Source organism: Notechis scutatus, chromosome 3 (assembly GCF_049901735.1).
Source record: "Notechis scutatus isolate UNSWTSFEM ecotype Mainland chromosome 3, rNotScu1.2, whole genome shotgun sequence".
In the NCBI taxonomy this organism is placed as follows: Eukaryota; Metazoa; Chordata; class Lepidosauria; order Squamata; family Elapidae; genus Notechis; species Notechis scutatus.
Window position 1 is genome coordinate 6,419,234 of NC_142011.1, and position 27,206 is coordinate 6,446,439.

The window sequence follows — 27,206 nt, forward strand, 5'->3', positions numbered from 1 at the left end:
GAGGCACACATCTCCTCGCCTGGCCTCTCATGATTGTGGGGAAGCTGCAACAGTCGTAAGTGTGGAAAAATGGTCATAAGTCACTTTTTTCAGTGCCATTGTAACTTTGAATGGTCACTCCACACAAGCAAAGTACCAGCAAAGGAGGGGAAAAAAACTCCAGAGAAGTTCCTGAGACAGGAAGTCTAGTCCTGCCAAGAATGTAATAAGGGTTAACGGAGAGGCAGTTTCTGTAAGCAACACCAGAATGTTTCCTTCCTGCCTTCCTTACAGGATTAGGCCAGTCATTTCTTCTAACAACCGGTTCTCCCAACTGCTAAGAATGTTAATAATCGGTTCTAGCGAATGGGTGCGAACTGGTAGAATCCCACCCCTGGTTGTAAACATATACTCAAAAGAGGTAGCAGGTCTCCATCCAGGACCTGAAAAGTGCCTCTCCCCCTCCATCACCTTCTTTTCTGTCTCTACTCGGGGTGGGGGGAGGGCAGTGGAAAATTCTGGTCATTTGGTTTGTGTGTGGTTTTTTTTTTTTTGTTGTTCTTTTCCGCTTTGATGTTTCAGAAACCCCCTGTTTGAAAACCGGAGGTTCGGTCCTTCCTCCTCAGCTTCCCTTCACGAGACCAAAGCTTGAATTGGAGAGTGCAAGCAAAGAGACTCTGATGGCAGGAAGAGAGAAACGGAAGAAAAGAAAAAGAAAACCTAAGACAAGGCGATAAAACGATACCAACCAACAGAGGCATTTCAAGCAAAGACAGAGGCTGCTCTGAAGGGGCTCCAGTCTTTTGAACCAGGGTGGTGCTTTTGTTTCTTTGCTTGTTATCCAATTTATTTATTTATTATGCAATTGTTTATGGAATTTTATTTATTTAGAAATTTGTTTATGGAATTTATTTATTTATTATGACATTCATTTATGGCATTTATTTATTATGAAATTTAGGACATTTATTTACGTAATTTATTTTATTATGAATTTTTACTTTATTTATTTATAAATTTATTTATATATGTATTTGTGAAATTTATGAAATTTTACTTTACTTATTTATTTATTTATTTATTTATAAATTTATTTGTGAAATTTATTTGCCGCCCAACTCACATCCAAGGATTCCAGGTGGCTTACAACATAAAAACATTAAAGCATATATACATATACATATACATACATACACACACACACACACACACACACACCACACACATTAGAATCAACAATCCTACAAACCCAGCAGATAAAATCATCAACAACTAAAATAGTTTGAATATTGTTCAAGGCCTTACAGTAAGAGACAGGATAATCCCCAAGAAAATCTATTTCTAGATCGTGTTTTTCTCCCTCCTTCCCTCTTTTTCTTCCTTCCATTGCCTTTCTCCTCCCATCCTCCCTCCCTCTTTCTTTCTTTCCTTTCCTTCCCTCCCCCTACCCACCTTTCCTTTATTTTATTTATTGATTTGATTTGTCAATTGCTTACAAGAAAATAGGTATAAGTATAAACATGAGTAAGAATACATGAAATAGGTATGAATAAATGGGGACAATAGGTCAGGGACGGTAGGCACGATTGTGCACTTATGCACGCCCCTTCCTTCCTTCCTTCTTTTTCTTTCTTCCCTTTCTTTCTTTCCTTCCTCCTTTCCCTTTCTCCTTCCCTCTCCCTCACCTCCAACTTTCCCCCTCTTTTACTTCCTTTCCTCCCTCTACCCACCCTCCCTCCTTCCTTCCTTCCTTCCTTCCTTCCTTCCTTCCTTCCTTCCTTCCTTCCTTCCTTCCCTTCCTTCCTTCCTTCCTTTCTTTCCTTCCTTCTTTCCCTTTCTCCTTCCTCCCTCACCTCCAACTTTCCTTCCTTCCTTCTACCCACCCTTCCTTCCTTCCTTCCTTCCTTCCTTCCTTCCTTCCTTCCTTCCTTCCTTCCTTCCTTCCTTCCTTCCTTCCTTCCTTCCTTTTTCCTTCCTTCTCTCTTCTCCGCTTCCTCCCTCCTCATTATAATACTGACTAGAATGGGCTACAGGAATTACAGATTCATCTCGGGAGCTGAAATCTGTTTTTGTCAAATCTCCCCTGACACTCAGGATCAAAAGGGTGCTTTATCCTTTGCCATTAAAATATCAAAGTCCCCACGGGATGAAATAAGATCAGAGAGGGCTCCCTTTCAGGCCTAGCTCACCTCCCTGATGATTTTATGACACGATCCCTCAGGGCAGCAAAGCAAAACACATCACCAAGGCTTGTTTTACAGGCCGGTCCTCAATCTCCCAGCCTAGCTGACGACTGCAAGATTTCCTGGTGGTCTCCTATCCAAGTTCCAAGGTCAGGCCTAGGGGGGAGCTGCTGGGAGTTCGGGAGAGCCCCTCGCTAAGATTCTATGCCAGTTCAGGCTGGCCCCTCCCCACCCGGCCTGTTTTGGATGCAGGAGGCTGGGGGAAGGGGAAAAACAGGCCTCCGGGAAGTTCGGGAAGGCTGGAAATGGGCCCGTTTCTGGCTTCCAGAGAGCCTCCGGAGCCCAGGGGAGGCCATTTTCGTCCTCCCGGAGGCTCGAGAAAAACCCTGCTGTGGTGCAGGAGGCTGACTAGGCCGTGCCCACCATGGCCACGCCCACCCAGCAATTGGCCAGAGCAGTGGTCGCCAACCAGTGGTTGCCAGGGACCACTGGTGGTCCGTGAGGAAATTTTGGTGGTCCGCAGAGAAACGTCACCCCCAAAGCAATTAATCCAGGCTGCGCGGGAACACAAGGAAGCGTCGTCCACATGGCCCGCGGGAACACAAGGCTTGCGTCGCTTGCACTGCAAACAACACGGGGTAGTGAGGGGACGGGGGAAAGGGGGGAACTTGCCCCACTTGCCCCAAGCGCCTAGCCTGGCCACTGGGCTGCTTCTTTCTGCTCCTTTCTTCTTCTTTTGGCTGCACGCAAGGAAAGCAGCAAAAGTCTTTCTTTCTCTCCCCCAAACTCCGCCAGAAATGAGTCTTGGGGACCCTGCAAGGCGTCTCCTCCAAGAGGCTGTGCCAGTGAGACAAGTCTCGCAAAGACTCGTTTCTGGTGGAGTTTGGGGGAGAGAAAGAAAGACTTCTGCTGGCTTCTGCTGCTTTCCTTGCATGAAGCCAAAAGTCTCTCTCTCTCTCTCTCTCCCCCTGAGAACGGAGCTGGAGACAGTATCCTGCAATCCCAAATAAAGAATGATCGATCGGTAGGAAAACGGGTGGGGATTTTCCTGCAGACTTTTTGGGGTTTTTTCCAGAGTCTCTGGTCCGCGGGATTTAAAACTACGAGTTTAGTGGTCCCTCAGGTCCAAAAGGTTGGCGACCCCTGGGCCACAGAACTCTTTGCTAACATTTTTGGTCAGTCCTTAGCTTTGGGGTGAGGTGGGGGTCAGCCAGGATGAACAGAGTACAATTCCTGTGTTTAACTACCGGCAGCCTTTTGACTTACAGCTGTTCATTTAGTGACCGCTTGAAGTTAACGACGGCACTGAAAAAGGAACTTCTGTTTTTCACACTGTACAACCATGGCAGCATCTCCAGGGCCCCATGATCAAAATTGAGATGCTTGGCAACTGACTCACACTTTTTATGACCATTTCTGTGTCCCAAAGTCATCTGAGGATCTTTCGTGACCTCCTCCTGACAAGCAAAGTCCATGGGGAAGGCGAATTCACTTCACAACCGGGTGACTTAACTTAAAAACCGCGGTGATTCACTCAACAAGGGGGCACAACTCCGTTAACAACTGTCTTGCTTAGTGTCTCAGTGTCTTAGTGCACAACCAGCTAAATAGGAGCCAGCCGTGTGCAGCAGCAGCTAAAAAAGCCAATGCAATCCTAAGTTGCATTAACAGAGGGATACAACCAAGATCAAGGGAAGTACTAATATCACTCTATAAAGCCTTAGTAAGACCACACCTAGAGTACTGCATCCAGTTTTGGTCACCACATTACAAAAAAGATGTTGAGACTCTAGAAAAAGTACAGAGAAGAGCAACCAGGATGATTAGGGGACTGGAGGCTAAAACATATGAAGAACGGTTACAGGAACTGGGCTTGGCTAGTCTAGTGAAGAGAAGGACCAGGGGAGACGTGATAGTGGTCTTCCAATATTTGAGGGGCTGCCACAGAGAGGAGGAGGGGGTCAAGCTATTCTCCAAAGCACCTGAAGGCCAGACAAGGAATAATGGATGGAAACTGAACAAAGAGAGATTCAACCTGGAAATAAGGAGAAACTTTCTGACAGAGAGAACAATCAACCAATGGAACAGAAGTTGCCCTCAGAAGTTGTGGGAGCTTCATCACTTAAGACTTTCAAGAAGAGATTGAATTGCCATCTGTCAGAAATGGTGTAGGGTCTCCTGCTTGGGCAGGGGGTTGGACCAGATGACCTATAAGGTCCCTTCCAACTCTGATTATCTGATTATCTGCTTAGCTCAAATGGAAATTTTGAGCACAATTGTGGTTTTAAGTCGAGGATCTTCTTCCCGGGTATATTTTCCTCAATCTGCACATCTTAAAAACTTTGCATTTCCTAGTGGTCTCCCATCCTGTTCATCATCTGGTCCTTGTTCCAGTTTCCAGGCCGGCTATGTCACCCACCTGGACCACAGGATGTCAATGAGAAGTCTACACACCCCCTCCCAGACCCAAATATGCCAGGGGGGTTTGTAGACTCAGAGCAAGATCTGTGGACTTCAACTCCCAGAATTCTTAAGCCAGAGTTGAGGGACCCCCAAATTTTGGAGGACCGTCCCCCCCCCCGCTGGCCTATAGGCAGGGGTGGGCTGCTGGGGGTTCACAGGGGTTCGGGAGGGCCCCTAGCTAAGATTCTGTGTAGTTCAGAGATGTCCCAAATCCCACTCCTGCCCTAAGATAACAAGGCAAAGACCAAATAAGTTGAATTTAAAACTAAAAGAGTTTTTTTTTTTTTTTTTAAAAGGCCAACATGGACCCATGATTTGAGGACATTTTAATCCTCAAATATGTAAGAGAAATATTTCTTGTTATACAGTTTGCCAGATTTTGGCACCCAGGAGCAAATTGAGCTGGCCTCTGTCCTGCTTCAAATGCCTCTGAGGGGTGATGCAGAAGGAAGGAGACAAGGCAAGGGAATAAACAGGCACCCATCCTTACCTGACGCTGAGTTCACGCTGCAGGAACAACACAACACAGACAGCAAAATCAGTTATTAAAATACCAGCAGGGAAACAGGAAGCCGGGGAGGAAATTAATTAAAAAAATCAAAACAAAACAAGAATAGACCTTCCATATTCATCCATCTATGACTATATGACTGTAACCTTGTCGCTTGTATCCTTATGATTTATACTGACAGTTTCCTAGTATGATTTGATTGCCTATTTGTACCCTATGACTATTATTAAGTGTTGCACTTGATGATTCTTGACTCTTGACAAATGTATCTTTTCTTTTATGTACACTGAGAGCATTTGCACCAAAGACAAATTCTTTATGCGTCCAATCACACTTGGCCAATAAAGAATTCTATTCTATTCACTGCCCTGCAAAGTTCATGTTTTAGTCTTTTTTCTTAGAGGATTCGCAGTTTCAGTTTTGCTCAGAACGAATTTATGGAACGATTTGGTTCAGTGGTGGTTTCAAATATTTGTCATTTCTTTGTTTGTTTGTATCCTGCCTTTATTGTTATTATTTTTTTAACAAGTAACTCAAGGTGGTGAACATATCCAACGTACCGTCCTCCTTCAAATTTCCTCCTAACAAAAACTCGGTGAGGTGAGTTGGGCTGAGAGAGACTGGCCCAAAGTGACTCAGACAGGTTTGGGGTCTAAGGAGAGACTAGAACTCACCGTCTCCTGGTGATTGACTCAAAGTCACCCAGTTGGCTTTCATGTCTAAGGTGGGACTAGAACTCACAGACTCCTGATGATTGGTACAAAGTCACCTAGTTGTTTGCACACCTAAAGTGGGACTAAAATTCGTCTAAGGTGGGACTAGAACTCCTTAGAAAGCCTGCTGGGTGACTTTTGGCCAATCACAGGAGATGGAAACATCTCCTGTGATTGGCCAAAAGTCACCCAGCAAGCTTTCATGCCTAAGGGGTGACTAGAACTCACTTTCTCCTGGGGATTGGCCCAAAGTCACCTTGGCAGCTCACAGGTCTAAGGAGAACTAAAACTCCTGGTGACTGGCCCAAAATCACTCCGCCTGCTTTCATACCTAAGGCGGAACTAGAACTCACAGTCTCTTGGTGATTGGCCCAAAGTAACTCAGTCAGCTTTTGCACCTAAGGCAGGACTAGAATTCACAGGCTCCTGTGATTGGCCCAAAGTCACCCAACGGGCTTTCATTCCTAAAGTGGGACTAGAACTTGCAGTCTTCGGCTTTCTAGCCTAGAACCTTAAGACTAGACCAAGAGTTATCAAGAGCTGTTGAGGGAGGCCTGTTCAATTTTGACATAGATGGCCTCTTTAACTCCTCTTCCAAACCAGTGTTCCTCTCTGTCCACAACATGGACTTTGCTGTCTTCCAAAAAGTGGCCTGTGTCTTTTAAAAGCAGATGGACTGCTAAATCTAGGCCTGGTGGGTTTGTTCTCCTATGTTGTGCCATGCGTTTACGAAGTGGCTGTTTTTGTTTCCCCAAGGTATAGATCTCCGTATGTCTCGCTGCATTGTACTGCATCTACCATGTTGCTCAGTTTGTGGATTTTTAACGTTGTAAACCATCTGGACTCACCCGTGTGTGAGCTGGGCAGCCATATAAATTTGTCTCATCAATAAATGTTGTCTAATAGAATTCTTCCAATTTTCCCTGGAGCTCTTAAATTGTCTGGCCCCAAATAGGGAGTCTCCAGTAAAAGTGTAGGGCAATTTTGATCCCCCTAAAATCTTAGAAATGGATAATCCTCAATTTATGACCACAACCGAGCCCAAAATTGGTGTTGCTAAGCGAGACAGAAAACAGAATAATAAAGTTTGGAATAGATCCTGAACTTTGCATCAAGGTGGCCAACCCAATAGCAATAGCGCTTAGACTTATACACCGCTTCACAGTGCTTTACAGCCCTCTCTAAGCGGTTTACAGAGTCAGCACATTGCCCCCCAACAATCTGGGTCCTCATTTTACCGACCTCGAAAGGATGGAAGGCTGAGTCGACCTTGAGCTGGTCAGAATTGAACTGCTGGCAGCGGGCAGAATTAACCTGCAATACTGCCTTCTAACCATTGCTCCACCAGGGCTTCAGAGCAAAGAGCAAAACCTGACACCACCCAATGCAGGATCTTCCTTAAACATCCATCAGATCTCACCTCTTCTAGCTGGCTATGCACATGCTGGACGATCAAGTCGATAGCAACGGTATTTCCACTACCTTAAAGAAAAATAAAAGAGAGAGAGAAAGAGTTAATGTCACGGATGAAGGAGAAGATTTGTAGCTCAGGGTTGGAAGGAGGGGTCCTTGATGCTCTTGGTTGAGACCAAACCCCACTCCCTAATAGCCCTGAAGACACTACCTAGTTAGGTAATGAAACGTCTGCAAGAAAGCAACCAAACTCAGAGAAATGAATGTCAGTTTAATTCCTGTAATGACCTGGGAAAACCCCTAGAGGGCGCAAGCAGCCTACAGATCCCCATGCAAGACAAAAATTAAGAGTTGTACTTTTCTTTCTTTATATATATATATATATATTAATTTTTTTAAATTTTAAAACAAATCCATCTTTCAGTTATACCGTATGTCAACTGGGTACATATGTTTATATTTTGTATAGATTTTTTTACTAAGATTACTTCATGTTACAACCTACTCAACCATATATATCTTATCATTATAACATTACCATTTAACTTCTTTATTTTCCAACCATTTATAAAATAAATCCCATATCATATAATATTCTGCTTCTTCTTTTTTCTTTAATTGCTGATGTTAATCTACTCATTTCTGCACATTCCAACATTTTCACAACATTTTCACAACATCACAATGTATTTGGCAAATATATGAATGCAAACCTTTAGGAAGTAAAAATTCACTTCTATTGGAAGCAAGAGAACAAAATGGATAGAAAGCCCTTCCAAGCTTCGTTTAATATAATTTGATTTGATGTAGAAATAATTTTTTTTTTAAAAAATTACATCCCTGAAATTATGGCAAGGCTAATTTGCAAATTGCAGGGCAGGCTGGAGTGGTCCGTTGGCAGCTGTCAGCACAATAAAAGCCTCCAGATTCAGTGGCACTCTACCTTAAGGTCCCAGAGACCAAATCCTTTCAAGTATTTTTTATTTTTTTTGCAAGCTGGCTCTAACTGGATCCCAAACACTTTCAGAAACAGAAAAAATCAGGCCAATTTGAGCAAGAGATCTGGCAAAGGGATCCCCAGGGTCAGGAATCCAGCCGGGCCAGCCAGTGGCCAATAGAAAGAGGCCTACCTCGCGGGACCACAATGTCAGCTAGTCGCATGGTGGGCTGGATATACTGGTCAAAGGCCGGCTTGACAAACTTGTTGTATTGCTTGATGACCCCGTCAATCTCTCGGCCTCGCTCACTGATGTCCCTGCGCAGACGTCGAACCAGACGGATATCCGAATCAGTGTCCACAAATATTTTCATATCCAGAAGCTGCAGAGGGGGAAAAAAAAAAAAGTGACATTTGGGTCCAAAACAGATCCTTCCAGAGCCGTGTGATGGCGAACCTATGGCACGCGAAAGTGGCATGCGAAGCCATGTCGCCTGGCACGCGCAGCCTTGCCCGTTTGTCTTCCGGGTTTCTGGTGTGCATGTGTGCATGACGATCCGCTGTCCTTCATGCGGGTGGCAGTGCCGAAAACCGGCCTGTGTATGTGTGCCGCCCGGGTGAATGTCAGGTGCACATGCGCGCCAGAAGCTGGAAGTTCAACTTTTCCAGAGTGCAATCGCTTCGCGTGCGCGGCAGTGCCAAAAACCGGCCTGCGTGCGATCGCCGGCCAGCTGAAGGTCAGGTGTGCATGTGCGCTGGAACAGGGAAGTTCGGAGTGTGGCCTTGACAAATGCTTGCATGCGCGGCGTTTCCGTGCAACCTTTTCAGCGCTTGGCGCCGAAAAGGCTCACCATCACTACATCTAGAGCAGTGTCTTTCAACCTCGGCAACTTTAACATGGACTTCAATTCCCAGAATTCACAGTTGGCCAGGGAATTCTGGGAGTTGAAGTCTGGGCATTGTTGCGGTTCGCCGGCAGCCTGTGCAGACAGCAGCGGAATCGGACAGTGGGGAAGAATGGGGAGTCTGAAGAGGACTCAGACAAGGGTCCTGCGACCGATGCAGAGATAGGGCCTGGACCATCTGGGAGTTGTGTGCTGACTCCAGAGCCTCCAGAGTCTGGCAGCAGCGAGGCAGAGGAACAAAGGGAGCCTGTTCCCAGTGTGTGTCTGCACAGAGCTGCTAGAAGGCAAGAGCAGCTGAAGCAGAAGGGGCAACTCGGGAGTAAGGCTGGGAGGTGATTGCCCCTCCCCTCAGGTATAAAGGACAGGCAAATGTAGAGAAACCTTTGCAGGAAGCAAAGTCGTTCGTTCAGTTCAGATTCATTCTTGAAGCTCTCTGTATTTCGGTTGGTTGTTTTTTTTTTCTAGTTCATTGAACACTTCCCAGGAAAGAAAGGTGGATGCTTATCTCGAGGGACTGTTTGAGATTAATTACCGGCTGGGAATGAAAACAATTCCCAGCGCTGCAATAAAATAAGACTTGTTTTTAAAATAAGCTTATGCGCAATTATGGTCTCGGAAGCCTTGGTCAGAACAGGCATGTTAAAAGTGCCAAGGTTGAAAGACACTGTTTTAGGACAGTGCCAGGAGGTTTGGGGGGAAGAGGGTTGGATTAGAAGTGGACTCTGCTCCCCTCCCGTCAGCCACAGAATTCCTGGGACAGTCACTTTGGGCCAGTCCCTCCCCCACACCCCTCCAGATGCACCAATCCCACAAGGTCGTTGTTATTGGGGGAAACAGGAAGAGGGAGCGCTAGATGAGCTGTCTAGACCTGCTGAAAGGGAGAGGGAAATATAAATCTAAAAAAAAATATTGACCATTAGAACCATGCAAGAAGGAAGTGGATGGGAAGGAGAAGGGGAGAAAGAGAGAGAGAGAGAAAAAGAAAGAGAGGAAGAGAGAAAGAAAAAGACAAAGAAAAAGAAAGAAGGAAGGAAGAGGAGGAGGAGGAAGAGGAGGAGGAAGAAGGGAAAATCCAGTCTTACTTACTTTCAGGAGGTCCTTATCAGCAAATGCCATAATACCTTCGAATATAATCACGTTGGCTCCATAAAGCATTTTCTGGAAACAAGAATTTTATACAGAGATTGTCAAAATTTGATTAAAGCTAGTCCTGCTTTAGGCGTGAAAGCCAGCTGGGTGACTTTGGCCAGTCGCCAGGTGACTGGGAGTTCTAGTCCCGCTTTAGGCATGAAAGCCAGCTGGGCGACTTTGGCCAGTCGCCAGGTGAGTGGGAGTTCTAGTCCCGCTTTAGGCATGAAAGCTGGCTGGGCGACTTTGGCCAGTCGCCAGGTGACTGGGAGTTCTAGTCCCGCTTTAGGCATGAAAGCCAGCTGGGCGACTTTGGCCAGTCGCCAGGTGAGTGGGAGTTCTAGTCCCGCTTTAGGCATGAAAGCTGGCTGGGCGACTTTGGCCAGTCGCCAGGTGACTGGGAGTTCTAGTCCCGCTTTAAGCGTGAAAGCCAGCTGGGCGACTTTGGCCAGTCGCCAGGTGAGTGGGAGTTCTAGTCCCGCTTTAGGCATGAAAGCCGGCTGGGCGACTTTGGCCAGTCGCCAGGTGACTGGGAGTTCTAGTCCCGCTTTAGGCATGAAAGCCAGCTGGGCGACTTTGGCCAGTCGCCAGGTGAGTGGGAGTTCTAGTCCCGCTTTAGGCATGAAAGCCGGCTGGGCGACTTTGGCCAGTCGCCAGGTGACTGGGAGTTCTAGTCCCGCTTTAGGCATGAAAGCCAGCTGGGTGACTCTGGGCCAAATGTTTCCCTCTCAGCCCAATTCACCTCACAGAATTGTTGTTGTGGGGGAAAACAGGAGGAGGAAGGTGAGTTGAATACATTTGCTGCCGTGAGTTGTTTGTGAAAATAATAAAAGCGGCATATAAATAACTAAATAACTAAAAAATAACTAAATAACTAAAAGATAACTAAATAACTAAAAAATAACTAAATAACTAAATATTAAAGTCATGCGCTGCCCAACTGCCAACCCTCTGGGCGAATCACAACCATCGAAACCAAGAATTGGTTCGCACGCACGCCCCCAACTACCTCAATTCCAACTACTGCCGGCCTTAAATGCAAACTACTCAATGCAAGAAGCCTCGTGAATAAAATACCCGAATTTCTCTTCCTCCTAAATATGGCTAACTTCGACATTATATTTGTCTGTGAAACATGGCTCAATGCATCTCTCCCCGACTCCATTACCACAGTAAGAGACTATCATGTTTACAGATCAGATCGTGAAAATCGTCGAGGAGGTGGAGTTGCTATATTCTATAAAAAATCCTTACATCTAAAAAATATCCAAGTTACCCAGGAGTTTGCCCTTCCTGAAACCATCATCTGTGAACTATCCTCAAATATCACAATTCGATTCTTACTATGTTACAGAGCACCTGATTATGACATCGAACATGTAAACAAGCTAAATACATTACTAACATGGGCTGCATCCTGCCCATACCCTTTTATCCTTCTTGGTGATTTCAATCTACCTCATATTAACTGGACCCTAAATGATTGTACAACTGAAATCATACACACAACCTTCTACAATGCTATTACAAATCTGGGACTGGAACAACTAGTAACCAACAACACTAGACTAAACAACTGCCTCGATCTCATCTTCTGCAACAGTTTGAACCTAATCTACGGAATACAATCTAAAGAACCCTTTTCCAGTAGTGACCACAATATGATCGACTTTTGTCTCAACATACATCCACACAAAATCACCACAATGATGTAATCCCCTATTGTAACTTCAAAAAGGCAACTATGATCTTATAGACAACGATCTCTCATCCCTTGATTGGCAATCTCTATTCACTGGATGCAATACCGTTGAAGACCATTATAACATATTTTTACTTGAAGTCAAAAGAGTCATCAAACTATATGTACCAACAACAACTCCCAAAACAAAACAAAAAAGCAGATTACCCATATCAATAAGGAAACTTCAATCCAAAAAGAGATCACTCTGGCGGAAAAACAAATCTGGTCACGTTGCCAATTTCAAAACCGATACAAAAATCTATGCCACCAGATAAAGACCGAATGCACCAATTATCACATTAAACAAGAGGAAAACCTTCTAAGCACCAATTCCACCCGCTTTTTACAATTTTGTAAACAACAAACTAAAAGACTCAAGGTCTTGATAGGACCTGATGGTAAAGACTGCAACGACGACACCATTAAAGCCAACATCTTTAACACATTCTTCGGCTCAGTATTTGTAAACAGCAATGGATCATGCCCAATATTTCCTAGCCATACCACAGATAACAACAATGATCTAATACATATCGATTTCACAGAAGACAATGTTGAAAAAGCAATACGCAACCTAAAACCATCTCTATCTATTGGACCGGATGGAATATGTGCCTACTTCTTAAGAAAGCTATCCACTGCCATAGCCAAACCTCTAAGCATAATCTTTGAAAAATCTTTCAGAACCAGCTCCTTGCCTAACCTATGGTCACAAGCCACAGTCATCCCCATCTTCAAAAAGGGACCCAAGCCTAGTTGAAAACTACAGGCCAATCTCCTTATGCTGCGTCACCTGTAAAGTCATGGAATCAATTATTAACCAATCCATCATCCTTCACTTAGAGACAAATAACCTACTCTCCAATAAACAATTTGGTTTCAGGAAAAAACTATCCTGTAATCTGCAACTCTTACACTGCAAAAACATATGGACGACACAACTCGACCAGGGCAAAACAATAGACGCAATCTACATAGACTTCTGTAAAGCCTTTGATTCAGTGGTACACGACAAACTACTCCTAAAAATAAAATCCTATGGTATCTCTGGACAACTGAATAACTGGATAGAAGCATTCCTGTCAAACAGACAACAAATGGTCAAAATCGGGAGCGTCCTATCAAATCCAGTACCTGTCAATAGTGGTGTCCCCAAGGCAGTGTTCTAGGACCAACTCTCTTCATACTCTACATAAACGACCTCTGTGATCATATCAAGAGCAATTGCGTTCTCTTCGCTGATGATGTAAAGCTGTTCAATACCACAGACAATACTGCTACCCTACAAAAAGATCTTGACTATGTATCCGAATGGTCAAACAAATGGCAACTTCAAATCTCAACAAATAAATGCTCTGTCTTACATATTGGCAAAAAAATCAGAAAATAAAATACAAACTGAATAGTCAAGATCTTGTTGATGACCCAAGCTCTGTAAAGGACCTTGGAATACTCACCTCTAATGATCTAAGTGCTAGAGCCCACTGCAACTACATAGCCAAAAGGCATTAAGAGTTGTTAACCTAATCCTACGTAGCTTTTTCTCTGGTAATATCACACTACTAACCAGAGCATACAAAACATTTGCTAGACCAATACTCGAATACAGTTCATCAGTCTGGAACCCACACTACGTATCTGATATTAGCACAATTGAGAAAGTCCAGAAATATTTCACAAGAAGAGTTCTCCACTGTTCTACTCGTTGTAGAATACCTTATGCCACCAGACTTGAAATTCTAGAACTAGAAAACCTTGAATTACGCCGTCTTCGGTCTGACTTAAGCATGGTATACAAAATCATACATTGCAATGTCCTACCTGTCAATGAATACTTCAGCTTCAACCATAACAACACAAGAGCACACAATAGATACAAACTCAAAGTAAACCGCACCAAACTTGATTGCAGGAAATACGACTTCAGCAATAGAGTGGTCAATGTCTGGAATACTCTACCCGACTCTGTAGTTTCTTCCCCAAACCCCAAAAACTTTAACCTTAGACTGTCTACTATTGACCTCACCCTTTCCTAAGAGGTCTGTAGGGGATGCATAAGCGCACCAACGTGCCTACCGTCCCTGTCCTATTGTTTCTCTTATTCTTTTATTTTTCTTATATGTAACCATTTCATGTATTCACAACTATGTATACATTTATACTTATTATCTTGTAAACAATTGGCAAATCAAATAAATAAATAAATAAATAAAATAAATTCACAACATAAGCAGGTGAGGGAGAAAAGTCGACAGGCTGTCCAGGCAAAGGAGTGACGTCATCCTAAAGGGGGCGGGGCTTAAGGGGCAGGACTAAAATGAAGGGTCCCCCCCCCCCCGAAGCCGGGCTCACCCATTCCTTCTTGCGGCTGTGGCTGGTGAAGTCATAAACGGGGATCTTGACGCTCTTCCCTTGCTTGAGCTTCTTGAGAGTGGCGATCATCAGGTCGAAATCAAAAGCATCCGGATGGTCAAAGTTGAAATCGTTACTGGCGGCCAGTTCCTGCTGCTCTTTGGTCAGAATCTGTCCCCCAGACAACGAGATTTAGAGGAGAGGGGGGGTAATGGACAGCCCAAGAAAGGTACCGGCAGTCCTCGACTTACAACCACAATTGAGCCCAACATTTAGAAATGGGAAGACGAATAGAATGGAATGGAATGGAATGGAATGGAATGGAATGGAATGGAATGGAATGGAATAGAATAGAATAGAATGGAATGGAATGGAATAGAATAGAATAGAATAGAATAGAATAGAATACGGAAAGGAAAGGAAATAGAGGAAAGGAAAGAAATAGAGGAGAAGGAAAGAAAATGGAGAAGGAAAGGAAATAGAGGAGAGGAAAGGAAATAGACAAGAAGAAAAGGAAATAGAGGAAAGGAAAGAAAATAGAGGAGAAGGAAAGAAAATGGAGAAGGAAAGGAAATAGAAAGGAAATAGACAAGAAGGAAAGGAAATGGAGGAAAAGGAAAGGAAATGGAGGAGAAGGAAAGGAAAGGAAATAGAAGATAGGAAAAGAAATAGGGAAGAAGGAAAGGAAATAGAGAAGGAAGGAAAAGGGAAGGAAATAGAGAAGGAAAGGAAAGGAAAAAATAGGGGAGAAAGAAAGGAAATGGGGAGAAGGAAGGAAAAGGAAATAGAAAAGGAAAGGAAATAGAGAAGGAAAGGAAAGGAAATAGAGAAGGAAAGGAAAGGAAATAGAGAAGGAAGGAAAAGGGAAGGAAATAGAGAAGGAAAGGAAAGGAAATAAAGAAGGAAGGAAAAGGAAAGGAAACAGAGAAGAAAAGGAAATAGAGGAGAGGAAAGGAAATAGATGAAAGGAAAGGAAATAGTGGAGAGGAAAGGAAAGGAACAGAATAACAGAGTTGGAAGGGACCTTTGAGATCTTCTAGTCCAACCCCCTGCTCAGACAGGAAACCTTATACTGTTTCAGACAAATGGCTGTCCAGTCTCTTCTTAAAAACCTCCAGCGCTGGAGCAACCACAACTTCTGGAGGCCAGCTATTCCACTGGTTGTTTCCTGTCAGGAAATTCCTCCTTCGTTCCAGGTTGCTTCTCTCCTTGATTCGTTTCCATCCATTGCTTCTTCTCCTGCCTTCAGGGGCTTTGGAGAACAGCTTGACCCCCCTCCTCTTTGAGGCAGCCCCTCAAATATTGTGAGACGGCTCTCATGTCACCCCTGGTCCTTCTCTTCATTAAACTAGGCAGCCCCAAATTCCTGCAACCGTTCTTTGTATGTTTTAGCCTCCCGTCCCCCTCATCCTCTTGGTTGCTGTTCTCTTGGTCCTTTCTTTACCTGACTCCTCGGGACCCACCACCTGAGCTGTTGAAGGGGAGGGAGGATTCTCACTGCTGGCCCCCTCATCCCGCCTGTCTGGATTTTCAACCCCCCTGCGGGATCTGTGGGGCTCTTCTCACCTTATAAAAGGAGTCCATGGACAGCAAGACCACCCACGGCACGTCCAATGCCTCGATGATCATCCTGGCCACTGTGGTCTTCCCGGAAGCGCTGCCCCCACCCAGACCTGGAGAGGAGCGAAGGCCCAAGGCAGAATGTTGACCACGGTCTTGCAAGGTAGGCTCAGATCAAGAATGCTTTCCACCCTGCTGAAAAGGGAGACTTCCAACCAGGGGTGGTGTTATGGTTTGCCAGCAGCAGGTGCGGATGGCTGAGGTCTCGGAGAGCGAGGACTCAGGTGAGGGGCCTGCGTGTCATGCAGGGATGGGGCCAGGAGTGGAGTGCTGTCTTCGGAGCTTGTGGAGGCTGGCAGCAGTGAGGAAGAGGACCCAGAGGAGCCTGTGCCCAGTATATGTGTGCTCAGGGCTGCTCGAAGGAAAGAGCAGCTGCAGTAGCATAAGCAACTCAGGAGTAAGGCTGCAAGATAATGGCCCCTCTCTTAAGAGATAAAAGCCAGCTGAGAATCCGACGTTCTTTGCAGGAAGCAAAGAAGTTTTTGCACTCAAGCCTTGTGGACTTTCGGACTCTCTTACTTGGTGTTTTGGAGACTCTCTGTGTTTGAAATATTTCTTGGCAACTTTATCTAGTGTTCTTGGCAGCCTTGCACCACCTTGGCAAGGCTCGTTCTTATCAGAGACCATTAGTTTGAAACAGCCTTTAAACCGTGAAGGAACGGAATTCGTAAAGAATCATTAAAAGGTTTTGCTGCTACCTCCGTTTGGTGTTCGTTGCCTTGGAACAAGGTTTAGGTCAGAACAGGTGGAATTCAAAAATCCCAGCAAACGGTTCGCTGCCCGGTTGCTGGGTGGGCGTGGCCATGGTGGGCCTGGCCTACTGGAACTTCTGGGAGGGTTGTTTTTCGGCTTCACTCGAGCCTCTGGGAGGGAGAAAATGGCCGCCACTGGGCTCTGGAGGCCTATTTCTGGACTTCCGGTACTCCCAGAAGGGCCGGATTTTCCTCTTTTAGAGCCTCCATGCAGGCCCTGCACTTAACCTCCACTGAAAATGGGCCATGTGGAGACTCCGGGGAGGGGAGGGGTGAGGTGGGTGGGGCCAGCCGGTCGGTTCAAATACCAGTTTGGCGAACCAGATGCAAATTTAACATCCGGTTTGCCCAAACCGGTCCAAACCGGTAGAATCCCACCCCTGCTTGCAACCTGTAAACCTCACCTGGAATTTCTTAGTTGCCATTGTTTTCACTCAGGGATGGGCAACCATGGCGCCTTGAGGACCACGCCGGCTCAGGAATTCTGAGAGCTGACGTCCACACGTTGCAAACGTGTTCATAGTTGCCCATCTCTGCTTTATTCACAGGGATCGGGGCCCAACCGCCATCCAGGGTGGATAAAAAATCATAATTAAAAAATAAATAAAAATAAAAAAAATTGGGGATTTTAAACAAATTTAAAATTGACCAAATATATTTTTTATAAAATGCTGTTGGAATAAAAATCCATCTAAAGATAGCTTTCTCTTTAAGATACACGAAACATTTAGTTTATTCCGCAGGAAACGGAGTTGAGTTACGCGGCAGGAGGCCGTATATTCTGCAATATTGGGACTTTCGGTGAGTCAAGAGCGGGTCAGAGGAGCAGCTGCTGTGCTCTTTAAAAATGACCGATTTAAATCAAGTTGATTTAAATCGAGTTGATTTAAATCAAGCCCTTTTACTAGTGATTTAAGTCGTGATTTAAACTGACTTGATTTAAATCAAAACCACCCTGCTGCCTCAATGGGTGGTCTGTCAGGGGTGGGCTGCTACGGATTCGCCCGGATTCAGGAGGACCTGTTGCTAATGTTATGGCTGGATCGGAGAACCGCCCAATCCCACGCCTGACTGGCCCTGCCCCTCCTACCCTGCCCCTCCAGTGGCGGGATTCAATTTTTTTTTTACTACTGGTTCTGTGGGCGTGGCTTGTTGGGCGTGGCGGGGGAAGGATACTGTAAAATCTCCAGTCAGAGGTGGGATTGGCCGGTTCTCCGAACTACTCAAAATTTCCGCTACCGGTTCTCCAGAACCGGTCAGAACCTGCTGAATAACCACCTCTGCACCCCTCCCCTCCCAGGACTCTCCATGCAGCCTGTTTTGGATGCCAGCTAAGTACAGGGTCCACGTGGAGGCTCAAGGAAGGGGAAAAAACGGGCCTCCCAGAAGTTCCGGAAGTCCGGAAATGGGCCCGTTTCCAGCCTCCGGAATGCCTCCGGAGCCTGGGGGAGGCTGTTTTGGCCCTTCCAGAGGCTCGAGGGAAGCCTCCGGAGCCTGGGGAAGGTGAAAACAACCCCTGCTGTGGTGCAGGAGGCTGTCTAGGCCACGCCCACCGTGACCGTGCCTACCCAACAACTGGGCAGAGAACCCGTTGCTGACATTTTTTGAAGCCCCCTCCCACCTCCTGTCCCAAACTACCTCTCCCCCCCTCCAGTTCAACACGGCGCCCCTCACCGATAACAAATGCCTCTTTGGACTGTGTGCCATGTTCGTTGTACCAGGGGGGCCGGCCTGCGGTGTAGATGGTCCTTTTACTGGTTCGTAGAAGGGGAGGCTCCGATTTGGATTGGCTGGTGGTACGTTTCCGGGGGGATTTGGTTCCGACGATTGCGGGCAGCAGGCGTTCCAAGGTATCTGCACTGTGGTTGCTATAAAGGAGGAGAGAGAGAGAGAGAGGTCAGTTTTGGATCATCAGCAGACAGAAATAACAGAGTCGGAACGGAGCTTGGAGGTCTTCTAGCCCAGTGTCAGGGCTCTGGCAGTTACCCCCATTTAAATCATGAGACTCTAGTCCCGTGATGGCGAACCTATGGCATGCGTCCACGGGTGGCAGGCAAAGCTATTTGTGGTGGCACGCGAGCTGCAGGCAAACTTACCTCACTTTTCATGCGCATGCCTAACAGCTGATTTCTGGCCCGTTTGAGGCCTTTTTGGGGCTCCCAGAGGCGTGAGGAAGGCTTCTGCAGCCTTTGCAGGCCGAAAAATAGGCCCGTTTTGTGACTTCCTGTAATAACAGAAGTGATGAAATGGGCCTATTTTTCGGCCTGCAAAGGCTGCAGAAGCCTTCCTCAAGCCTCTGGGAGCCCCAAAAAGGCCTCAAATGGGCCAAAAATCAGCTAGGAGGCGCAGTGCAGGAAGGGGGTGGCGGTGGGGGATTGCACACAAATGTGCAGGGGGTGAGGAGGGCACGCGCCTTCTGAGTGCTGGCACGTGAGCGGCCATGCGTAAGCGTGCTCACAATTTTTGGCACGAGCCCGAAAAGGTGAGCCACCACTGCTGTAGTCGAACTTCCAAAACTTACAAGATTTATTGGGAGTTCACATGTCCGGCACTGCCTGGGTGTAGCCGACTCTTGAGACACATCATTCATTGTCACCCTTGACCCTGGTTTCCCCCCACCCCCTGGGTGTATAGTAATTCATATTCTCCAATGGGACACATCCATAGCCAAGAGTCATCAATCATGTTCTCCAGGTAGAATTTTGCATGGCAGAAACTTCAGTCACCTAGTTACTATCTTTGAAAACATTTATGGAATGCACTTTCGGTTTCCAAGCTGCTGCACTCCCCCCCCTCTCCCTTTCTGTTGGCAACTGTAAAAAGACCAGAGAAATATTTTATGAGCGGACACCCAGAGGTCCTCAAACTTTTTAAACAGGGGGGCGATTCACAGTCCCTCAAACTGTTGGGGGGGGGGACTGGCTGGGTGGTCATGGCTAGGTGGTCATGTGAATGAGTGGTCGTGGCTAGGTGGTCATGTGAATGGGTGGTCGTGGCTAGGTGGTCATGTGAATGGGTGGTCGTGGCTAGCTGGTCATGTGACTGGGTAGGCACGGCCAATTTAGCAGTCCATTTTGCCTTTGTCCTTCCTAAACTGTACTTGCTCAACCCAGGGAATCTATTTACTTTAATAAAACACATACACACACCAAGGGAAAAAGAGCACAAACTTCCTTGCCTAACTTCAGCACAGCAGCAGCTTCAGGCTCCTTAAAACAGGCCATTAAAAAAAAAAGAATAAAACAAACAGGATTTCCTTCAGAACAACTCCTGATAGTATGTTTCAGATGACCACACAATAAACCAGACCGAGAACTGCACCAATTACGACTGCGAGTAAAATCCCCTAGATGGGCATTGAGAGACGTTGGAAGGAGGGGCAATAATTTTTTTGGAATTATTTGGGACTACAGGGCTAAAGGACTTTTAAGCCTGCGGGAGAATTCACAAACTGATTTTGCTTTTTGCTGCACTTGTGCACGTGTATATAAAGACACACGAATGTATCTACCAAAATTGTTCAGCAACCAATTGGGTGGATGTCCTTTATCTAGCCCACCCCACTACTCAAGCAGGAGACTTTATATATCATTTCAGACAATCTCTTCTTAAAAACTTCCAGTGAGGAAGCACCTGCAATGTCTGAAGGCAAGTCTTAGAATACTGTATCTGCTGGTGGTCTCATTCAAGAAGCAGAATAACAGAATAACAGAGTTGGAAGGGACCTTGGAGGTCTTCTAGTCCAACCCCCTTCTTAGGGCAGGAAACCCTTCAGACAAATGGCTGTCCAATCGCTTCTTAAAAACTTCCAAGTTTTTAAAGTCCGTTCGACTGATTAATTGTTCATTCGGAGAATTAACTAAGTAGCTTGGTTCTCCCTTTGATTAGTTTCCATCCATGGCTTCCTGTCCCTGCCTTTCAGGTGTTTCGGGAAAAGAGATCAAGGATTCTGCATTCGGGCAAAGAATCAAAGCCAACAAGGACTCCTTGGTCTCAACGGGCGGCCTCCAGGTGTTTGAGGTGATGAGTGACACTTCTCATGCCAGCCTCCAGGTGTTTGAGGTGATGAGTGACACTTCTCATGCCAGCCTCCAGGTGTTTGAGGTGATGAGTGACACCTCTCATGCCAGCCTCCAGGTGTTTGAGGTGATGAGTGACACCTCTTATGCCAGCCTCCAGGTGTTTGAGGTGATGAGTGACACTTCTCATGCCAGCCTCCAGGTGTTTGAGGTGATGAGTGACACTCTCATGCCAGCCTCGAGGTGTTTGAGGTGATGAGTGACACCTCTCATGCCAGCCTCAAGGTGTTTGAGGTGATGAGTGACGCCTCTCATGCCAGAGGTGATGAGTGACACCTCTCATGCCAGCCTCCAGGTGTTTGAGGTGATGAGTGGCCTCTCATGCCAGCCTCAGGTGTTTGAGTGATGGGACACCTCTCATGCCAGCCTCAAGGTGTTTGAGGTGATGGTGACACCTCTCATGCCAGCCTCCAGGTGTGAGGTGATGAGTGACCTCTCATGCCAGCCTCCAGGTGTTTGAGGTGATGAGTGACACCTCTCATGCCAGCCTCCAGTGTTTGAGGTGATAGTGACGCCTCTCATGCCAGCCTCCAGGTGTTTGAGGTGATGAGTGACGCTCTCATGCCAGCCTCCAGGTGTTTGAGGTGATGGTGACGCCTCTCATGCCAGCCTCCAGGTGTTTGAGGTGATGAGTGACGCCTCTCATGCCAGCCTCCAGGTGTTTGAGGTGATGAGTGACACCTCTCATGCCAGCCTCCAGGTGTTTGAGGTGATGAGTGACACCTCTCATGCCAGCCTCAAGGTGTTTGAGGTGATGAGTGACACCTCTCATGCCAGCCTCAGGTGTTTGAGGTGATGAGTGACACCTCTCATGCCAGCCTCAAGGTGTTTGAGGTGATGAGTGACACTCTCATGCCAGCCTGCCAGCCTCCAGGTGTTTGAGGTGATGAGTGACACTTCTCATGCCAGCCTCCAGGTGTTTGAGGTGATGAGTGACACTTCTCATGCCAGCCTCGAGGTGTTTGAGGTGATGAGTGACACCCTCTCATGCCAGCCTCCAGGTGTTTGAGGTGATGGTACACCTCTTATGCCAGCCTCCAGGTGTTTGAGGTGATGAGTGACACCTCTCATGCCAGCCTCAAGGTGTTTGAGGTGATGAGTGACACCTCTCATGCCAGCCTCCAGGTGTTTGAGGTGATGAGTGACACCTCTTATGCCAGCCTCCAGGTGTTTGAGGTGATGAGTGACACTTCTCATGCCAGCCTCCAGGTGTTTGAGGTGATGAGTGACACTTCTCATGCCAGCCTCCAGGTGTTTGAGGTGATGAGTGACACCTCTCATGCTGGACTATAGAATCCCAACTGTAGTTCTTAAAGTCAGGGGACACCAAAGACTCTTCTGTCAAAAAGACAGGGGAAGAAAGTCTACATCCCTGTTTCTTTCCTAGCTGAGGAGCTAAAACAGGGGTCCCCAAACTTGGCAACTTTAAGACTTGTGGACTTCAACTCCCAGAATTCCTGAGCTAACATGACTGGAGGATGAATTCTGGGAGTTGAAGTCCACAAGTCTTAAAGTGGCCAAGTTTGGAGACCTCTGAGCTAAAACCATGGATGGGGCTAGGAAAAGAAGAGTGTGAGGGGGACAGGGGGAATAAGAGAAGGAGGAGAACCCAAAGTTGCTACTTTCCCAAGAGGCAACTGGACTTTCTGGTTTTTCTTTGGAGGCGTTTCTCTCCTCCTCCAAGAAGCTTCTTCAGCTCTGACTGGATGGTGGGGAAGGGAAGGATCTTCAGAGCTGAAGAAGCTTTTTGGAGGAGAAGAGAAACGCCTCCAAAGAAAAACAAGAAAGTCCAGTTGCCTCTTGGAAAAGTAGCACCTTTGAGACAACCATGAGCTGGATGACTGACAATCTCCACAGACAAGAGAAGGACAAGAAGAGGAAGGAGAAGATAGACGAGGAGGAGGAGGAAGAAAAGAGAAGGAGAAAGAGGAGATGAGGAGAAAGAAGAGAGGAAGGAGAAGGAGAAGAGGAAGGAGGAAGAGGAAGAAGAGAAAAGGAAGGAAGAAGAGAGGGGGCTAAGAGGAGGAGGAGGAGGAGGAGAGAGGAAGATAGGAAGAGGAGAAAGAGGAGGAAGGAGAGGAGAGGAGGAGGAAAGGAGTAGAAGACAGATGAGAGAAGAGGAGGAGGAAGAGAAGGAGAAAGAGGAAGAATAGAAGGAGAAGAAAGGAAAAAGAAGAGATAAACAAGGACAAAAAGAAGAGGAGGAGGAAGGAGGAAAAAGAGAGAGAGGAAGGAGAAGGAGGAAGAGGAGGAAGAGGAGAAAGAGGAAGAGGAAGGAGGAAGAAGAGGAGGGGCAGGGAGGAGGAGGAGGAGGAGAGAGGAAGAGGCGGAGGGAGAGAAGAAGAGGAAGAGAAGAGGAAGAAGAGGAGGAGGAAAGGAGTAGACGACAGATGAGGAGAAGGAGGAGGAGGAAGAGAAGGAGAAAGAGGAAGAATAGAAGGAGAAGAAAAGGAAAAGGAAGAGATAAACAAGGACAAAAAGAAGAGGAGGAGGAAGAAGAAGAGGAAAAAGAGAAAGAAGGGGAGGAGAAGGAGAAGGTGGAGAAGAAGGAGGAGGCGATGAGAAGTTCCCCATCTGGCACCACCCATAACTTCACTTTCCATCATCCCCAGTTGGATGGAGCTGATGGAGTTTGCAAGCCCCCAGGCTGGAGATGCACCCCCCCCCAAAAAAAATATCAGATTTGGGAGCAGATCAGGAAAGAACAAAGTTGTAATCCACCTGCAGACCTCACAACCTCCACAACGGGTAGGATAATGCAAGGATCCTGCGCCCAGGGACGTTACCTGACACAAGGACCTCAATGACGGAGGTCATGTCCCGACGGCCGGAGGTCTTCTTGCCATTCACGTCGGCCCAGCCTGGTTGTCGCTGTCAGAATCGGAGCTCAGCCAGCGTCAGTTGGCACGCTGCTGGGATTAAAGGCCCACAGGCCTTGGGTGGCAGCCACAGGAGGGTGTCTCACACGCACACCCTGATGTAATCGTGGCCGCACAAATCACGGCACTCGTGTTGCTGAGGTCAGGATTCCTCTCCCCGCCCCTCCCAATTTTTGTAGGTCACCCACCCTGCAAACACCTGTGACTTACCCTATCGCAACACACATTTTACACCCTCTGCCCTGCTTTGCGTGCTACAGGTAGTCCTCCACTTATGACCGCAGCTGAGCTCCAAATTTCTATTGCTAAGCAAGACAGCTGTGAAATGCTTCATCTTATGACCTTTCCGGCCACAGCTGTTAAGTGGATCATCATCACGCTATAAAAGGAAGGTCGTGAGGCTATATAGAAAGCGTGCAGAGGGGACTGGAGTCTACAACGTATGAAGAACGGTTGGAGGATTTGGGTTTGGCCATTCTAGAGAAAAGAAGGGCTAAGGGGAAACGTGATCGCAGGATTAGAATATTTGACGGGCTGCCACAAAGAGGAAGGGTTAAAGTTATTTCTCAAAGCAGCTGAAGACAAGAAAAGAAGCAAGGGATGGAAACTGAACAAGGAGAGATTCAAACTGGAATTAAGGAGAAACTTCCTAATAGGGAGGTCAATCAACCAGTGGAACAGAAGCTACCTTCAGAAGTTGTGGGTCTTCCATCACTGGAGGTTTTGAAGAAGAGACTGGACAGCCACCTGTCTGAAATTATATAGGGCCGTGATGGCGAACCTATGGCATGTGTGCCAGAAGTGGCACGCAGAGCCATCTTCGCCGTCACCCCGGAGCAGCTCCACTGCACATGCGTGCCTACCTCCTGCCCGCCAGATCAGGTAGCTGCTGCACATGTGCGGGGGGCGTGGGGGAGATGCACACGCATGTGCAGAAAGGCGCGGGCCGTGCATGCACATTGCCTTATGGGTTTTGGCACGCGAGGACAGAAAGGTTAGCCATCACTGGTATCACAGGGCAGTGGTGGCTCACCTTTTTGGGTTCCTGTGCCAAAAATTGGGTGCCAGCATCCAGAATGCAATGTGCCCCTGTGCATGCGCACGCAATCCCCACCCCACCCCGTTACCTGCACTGCGCCTCACAGCTGGTTTTCAGCTGGTTTGAGGCCTTTTCCGCCTCCCAGAGGCTTGAAAAAGCCTCTGCAGGCTTGGCAGGCTGAAATAGGCCCGCTTCATCACTTCCTGTATCACAGGAAGTGATGAAACGGGCCTATTCATCCTGAAAAGCCTTGCAGGGGCTTTTTCCAAGCCTGGGAGGCCGAAAAGGCCTCAAACCAGCCAAAAAAATCAGCTGTGGTGCACACGCATGCGCGGTGAGATAAGTTTGCCTGCGGCTGGCGTGCCGGCACAAATGGCTCTGTGTGCCACTTGTGGCCCGCGTGCCATAGGTTCACCATCACAGGTATAGGGTCTCCTGCTTGAGCAGGGGGCTGGACTAGAAGACCTCCAGGGTCCCTTCCAGCTCTATTCTGATTCTGAATCCCGACAGTTGTTCACTGAATCTGGCTTCCCCCATTGACTTTGCTTGTCAGAAGGTCGTAAAAGGGTATCACATTGACTCCGGGACACTGCAACGGTCATAAGTATGAGCCAGTTGCCAAGCATCCAAATTTTGATCATGTGACCATGGAGATGTTGCAATGGTCAAGTGAAAAGCAGTCATCAATCACTTTTGTCACTGCTGTTGCAGCTTCGAAAGGTCACTAAATGGTTGTAAGTCGAGGGCTACCTGCGTTGGGAGTCCTGGAAAAATCATTTAACTCTGGCTGTGGCCTCAGCTGAAATTAAAACCTTTCCACGGGTTATTTTAGCTTGTTTTTTCTCAACCACCTCGGTATCTTTAAGAGGCCAAAGCACTGTTATAGCAATAGCAATAAGACTTATATACCGCTTCACAGTGCTCTCTAAGCGGTTTACAGAGTCAGCCTCTTGCCCCCAACAATTTGGGTCCTCATTTTACCCACCTCGGAAAGACGGAAGGCTGAGTCAACCTTGAGCCTGGCAGGATTTGAACTGCCAAACTGCAGGTAGCTGGCTGCAGCAGAAGTAGCTTGCAATACTGCATACTAACCACTGCGCCACCGAGGCTCCTTATAACGTGTAGTCCTCAAGTTACAACCCCAATCGGAACCCGAGTTTTGGTTATAAGTCATGACAGTCGTAAGTCGAGGCATCCATCTGACTGGACTCCATTTTACAACTTTTTTTTTTTTTTTTTTTGAATGTCATGAAGTTGTTAAGCATATCACACAGTCGTAAGTCCGAACCCATTCTTCCAAATGGGCATTTTTTTTTTTTTGCTTTAAACTGCCAAAACCCCAAACACTGAATCAGAATAGAGCTGGAAGGGGCATTGGAGGTCTTCTAGTCCAGCCCTCTGCTGAAGCAGGAGTTACTACACAATTTCAGACAGGTGGATGTCCAGTCTCTTCTTAAAAGCCTCCAGTGATGAAGCATCCCACAACTTCTGGTGGCAAGGTGTTCCACTGGCTAATTGTCCTCACTGGTAGGACGTTTCTCCTTAATTCCAGGTTGCTTCTCTCCTTGATCCATTGTTTCTTGTTCTGCCTTCAGGTGCTTTGGAGAATAATTTGACCCCCTCCTCTTTGTGGCTGCCCCTCAAACACTGGAAAACTGCTATCATATCACCCCCAAGTCCTTTTGTCTAGCCTAGACATACCCAATTCCTGCAGCCGTTCTTCATATGTTTTAGTCTCCAGGCCTTTAATCATCTTTGTTGCTCTTTGCATTTCTCCCAACATTTTCTTTTGTAATGTGGTGACCAAAACTGGATGCGGAATTCCAGGTGCGGCCTTACTAAGGCTTTATAAAGCGGTACTACTAATATTTCGCATGATTTTGATACTATGCCTCTGTTTATATTGTATTGTATTGTAAAAACGATAAAAATTTCTGTAAAAGCAAAACATTTTGTAAAAATGTTTTTTTTAAAAAGTAAAAACATTTCATTTTCCGGGTAAAAACATTTCCCTCATCAATCAATAAGCTAAACTGTATTCTTTCAGGATTTCAGAGTCTGAACGCACCTCTAATTCAAGAAAACTGGACATGAAAGGGGGAAAAAGAGTAGATGTTAAGAGATTACTGTCCTCAAAATGGTCTCAATTTTTCCTTTTTATGATTAGTCAGTTGCTAGGAATTTCTTAATAGCTACCTCTTACATAGAATTTGCATTGGTCCAGCCTTTCTTATTTCTTTTTTTTTTTTTTTTTTTGATGCATATAATCTTATCTTTATTTCTGCTTTAAAAGGTCTGCTTGCAGTTGACTTATTAAAGACAGAAGACCAGTGCAAAACCAGGAAATGGTGTTTTTTTTTTCTTGGTTGTTTTTAAGTGAGTTCATTCTTATCTGTAGATTCCAGATGGGGACCCAAATAAAAAGGAAACCTCCACCCAGCTAAAATGAGATTAAGGCTGGGTTTTAGCCAGCTGGCAGGATAAGAGATCGAAACAAGGTCACTGTGGA

The 27,206-nt window shown here is 46.4% G+C and overlaps 1 protein-coding gene across 5 annotated transcripts in view; it reads right to left on the minus strand.

Moving 5' to 3' along the window:
• UCKL1 (uridine-cytidine kinase 1 like 1) overlaps positions 1-27,206 on the minus strand; it is a 65,950-nt gene that overhangs the window by 19,663 nt on the left and 19,081 nt on the right. For 4 of the 5 annotated variants that reach the window (XM_087962347.1, XM_087962350.1, XM_087962349.1 and 1 more), the window contains 6 exons: positions 18,375-18,568; positions 15,895-16,001; positions 14,329-14,499; positions 10,191-10,262; positions 8,393-8,582; positions 7,270-7,331 (listed from right to left, as the gene is read on the minus strand). In XM_087962347.1, coding sequence (XP_087818473.1) covers positions 7,270-7,331; positions 8,393-8,582; positions 10,191-10,262; positions 14,329-14,499; positions 15,895-16,001; positions 18,375-18,568 — 796 coding nt within the window. Of the gene's footprint in view, positions 1-5,115; positions 5,133-7,269; positions 7,332-8,392; positions 8,583-10,190; positions 10,263-14,328; positions 14,500-15,894; positions 16,002-18,374; positions 18,569-27,206 lie in introns of all 5 variants that reach the window. The other variant, XM_087962348.1, reaches the window with a different exon arrangement.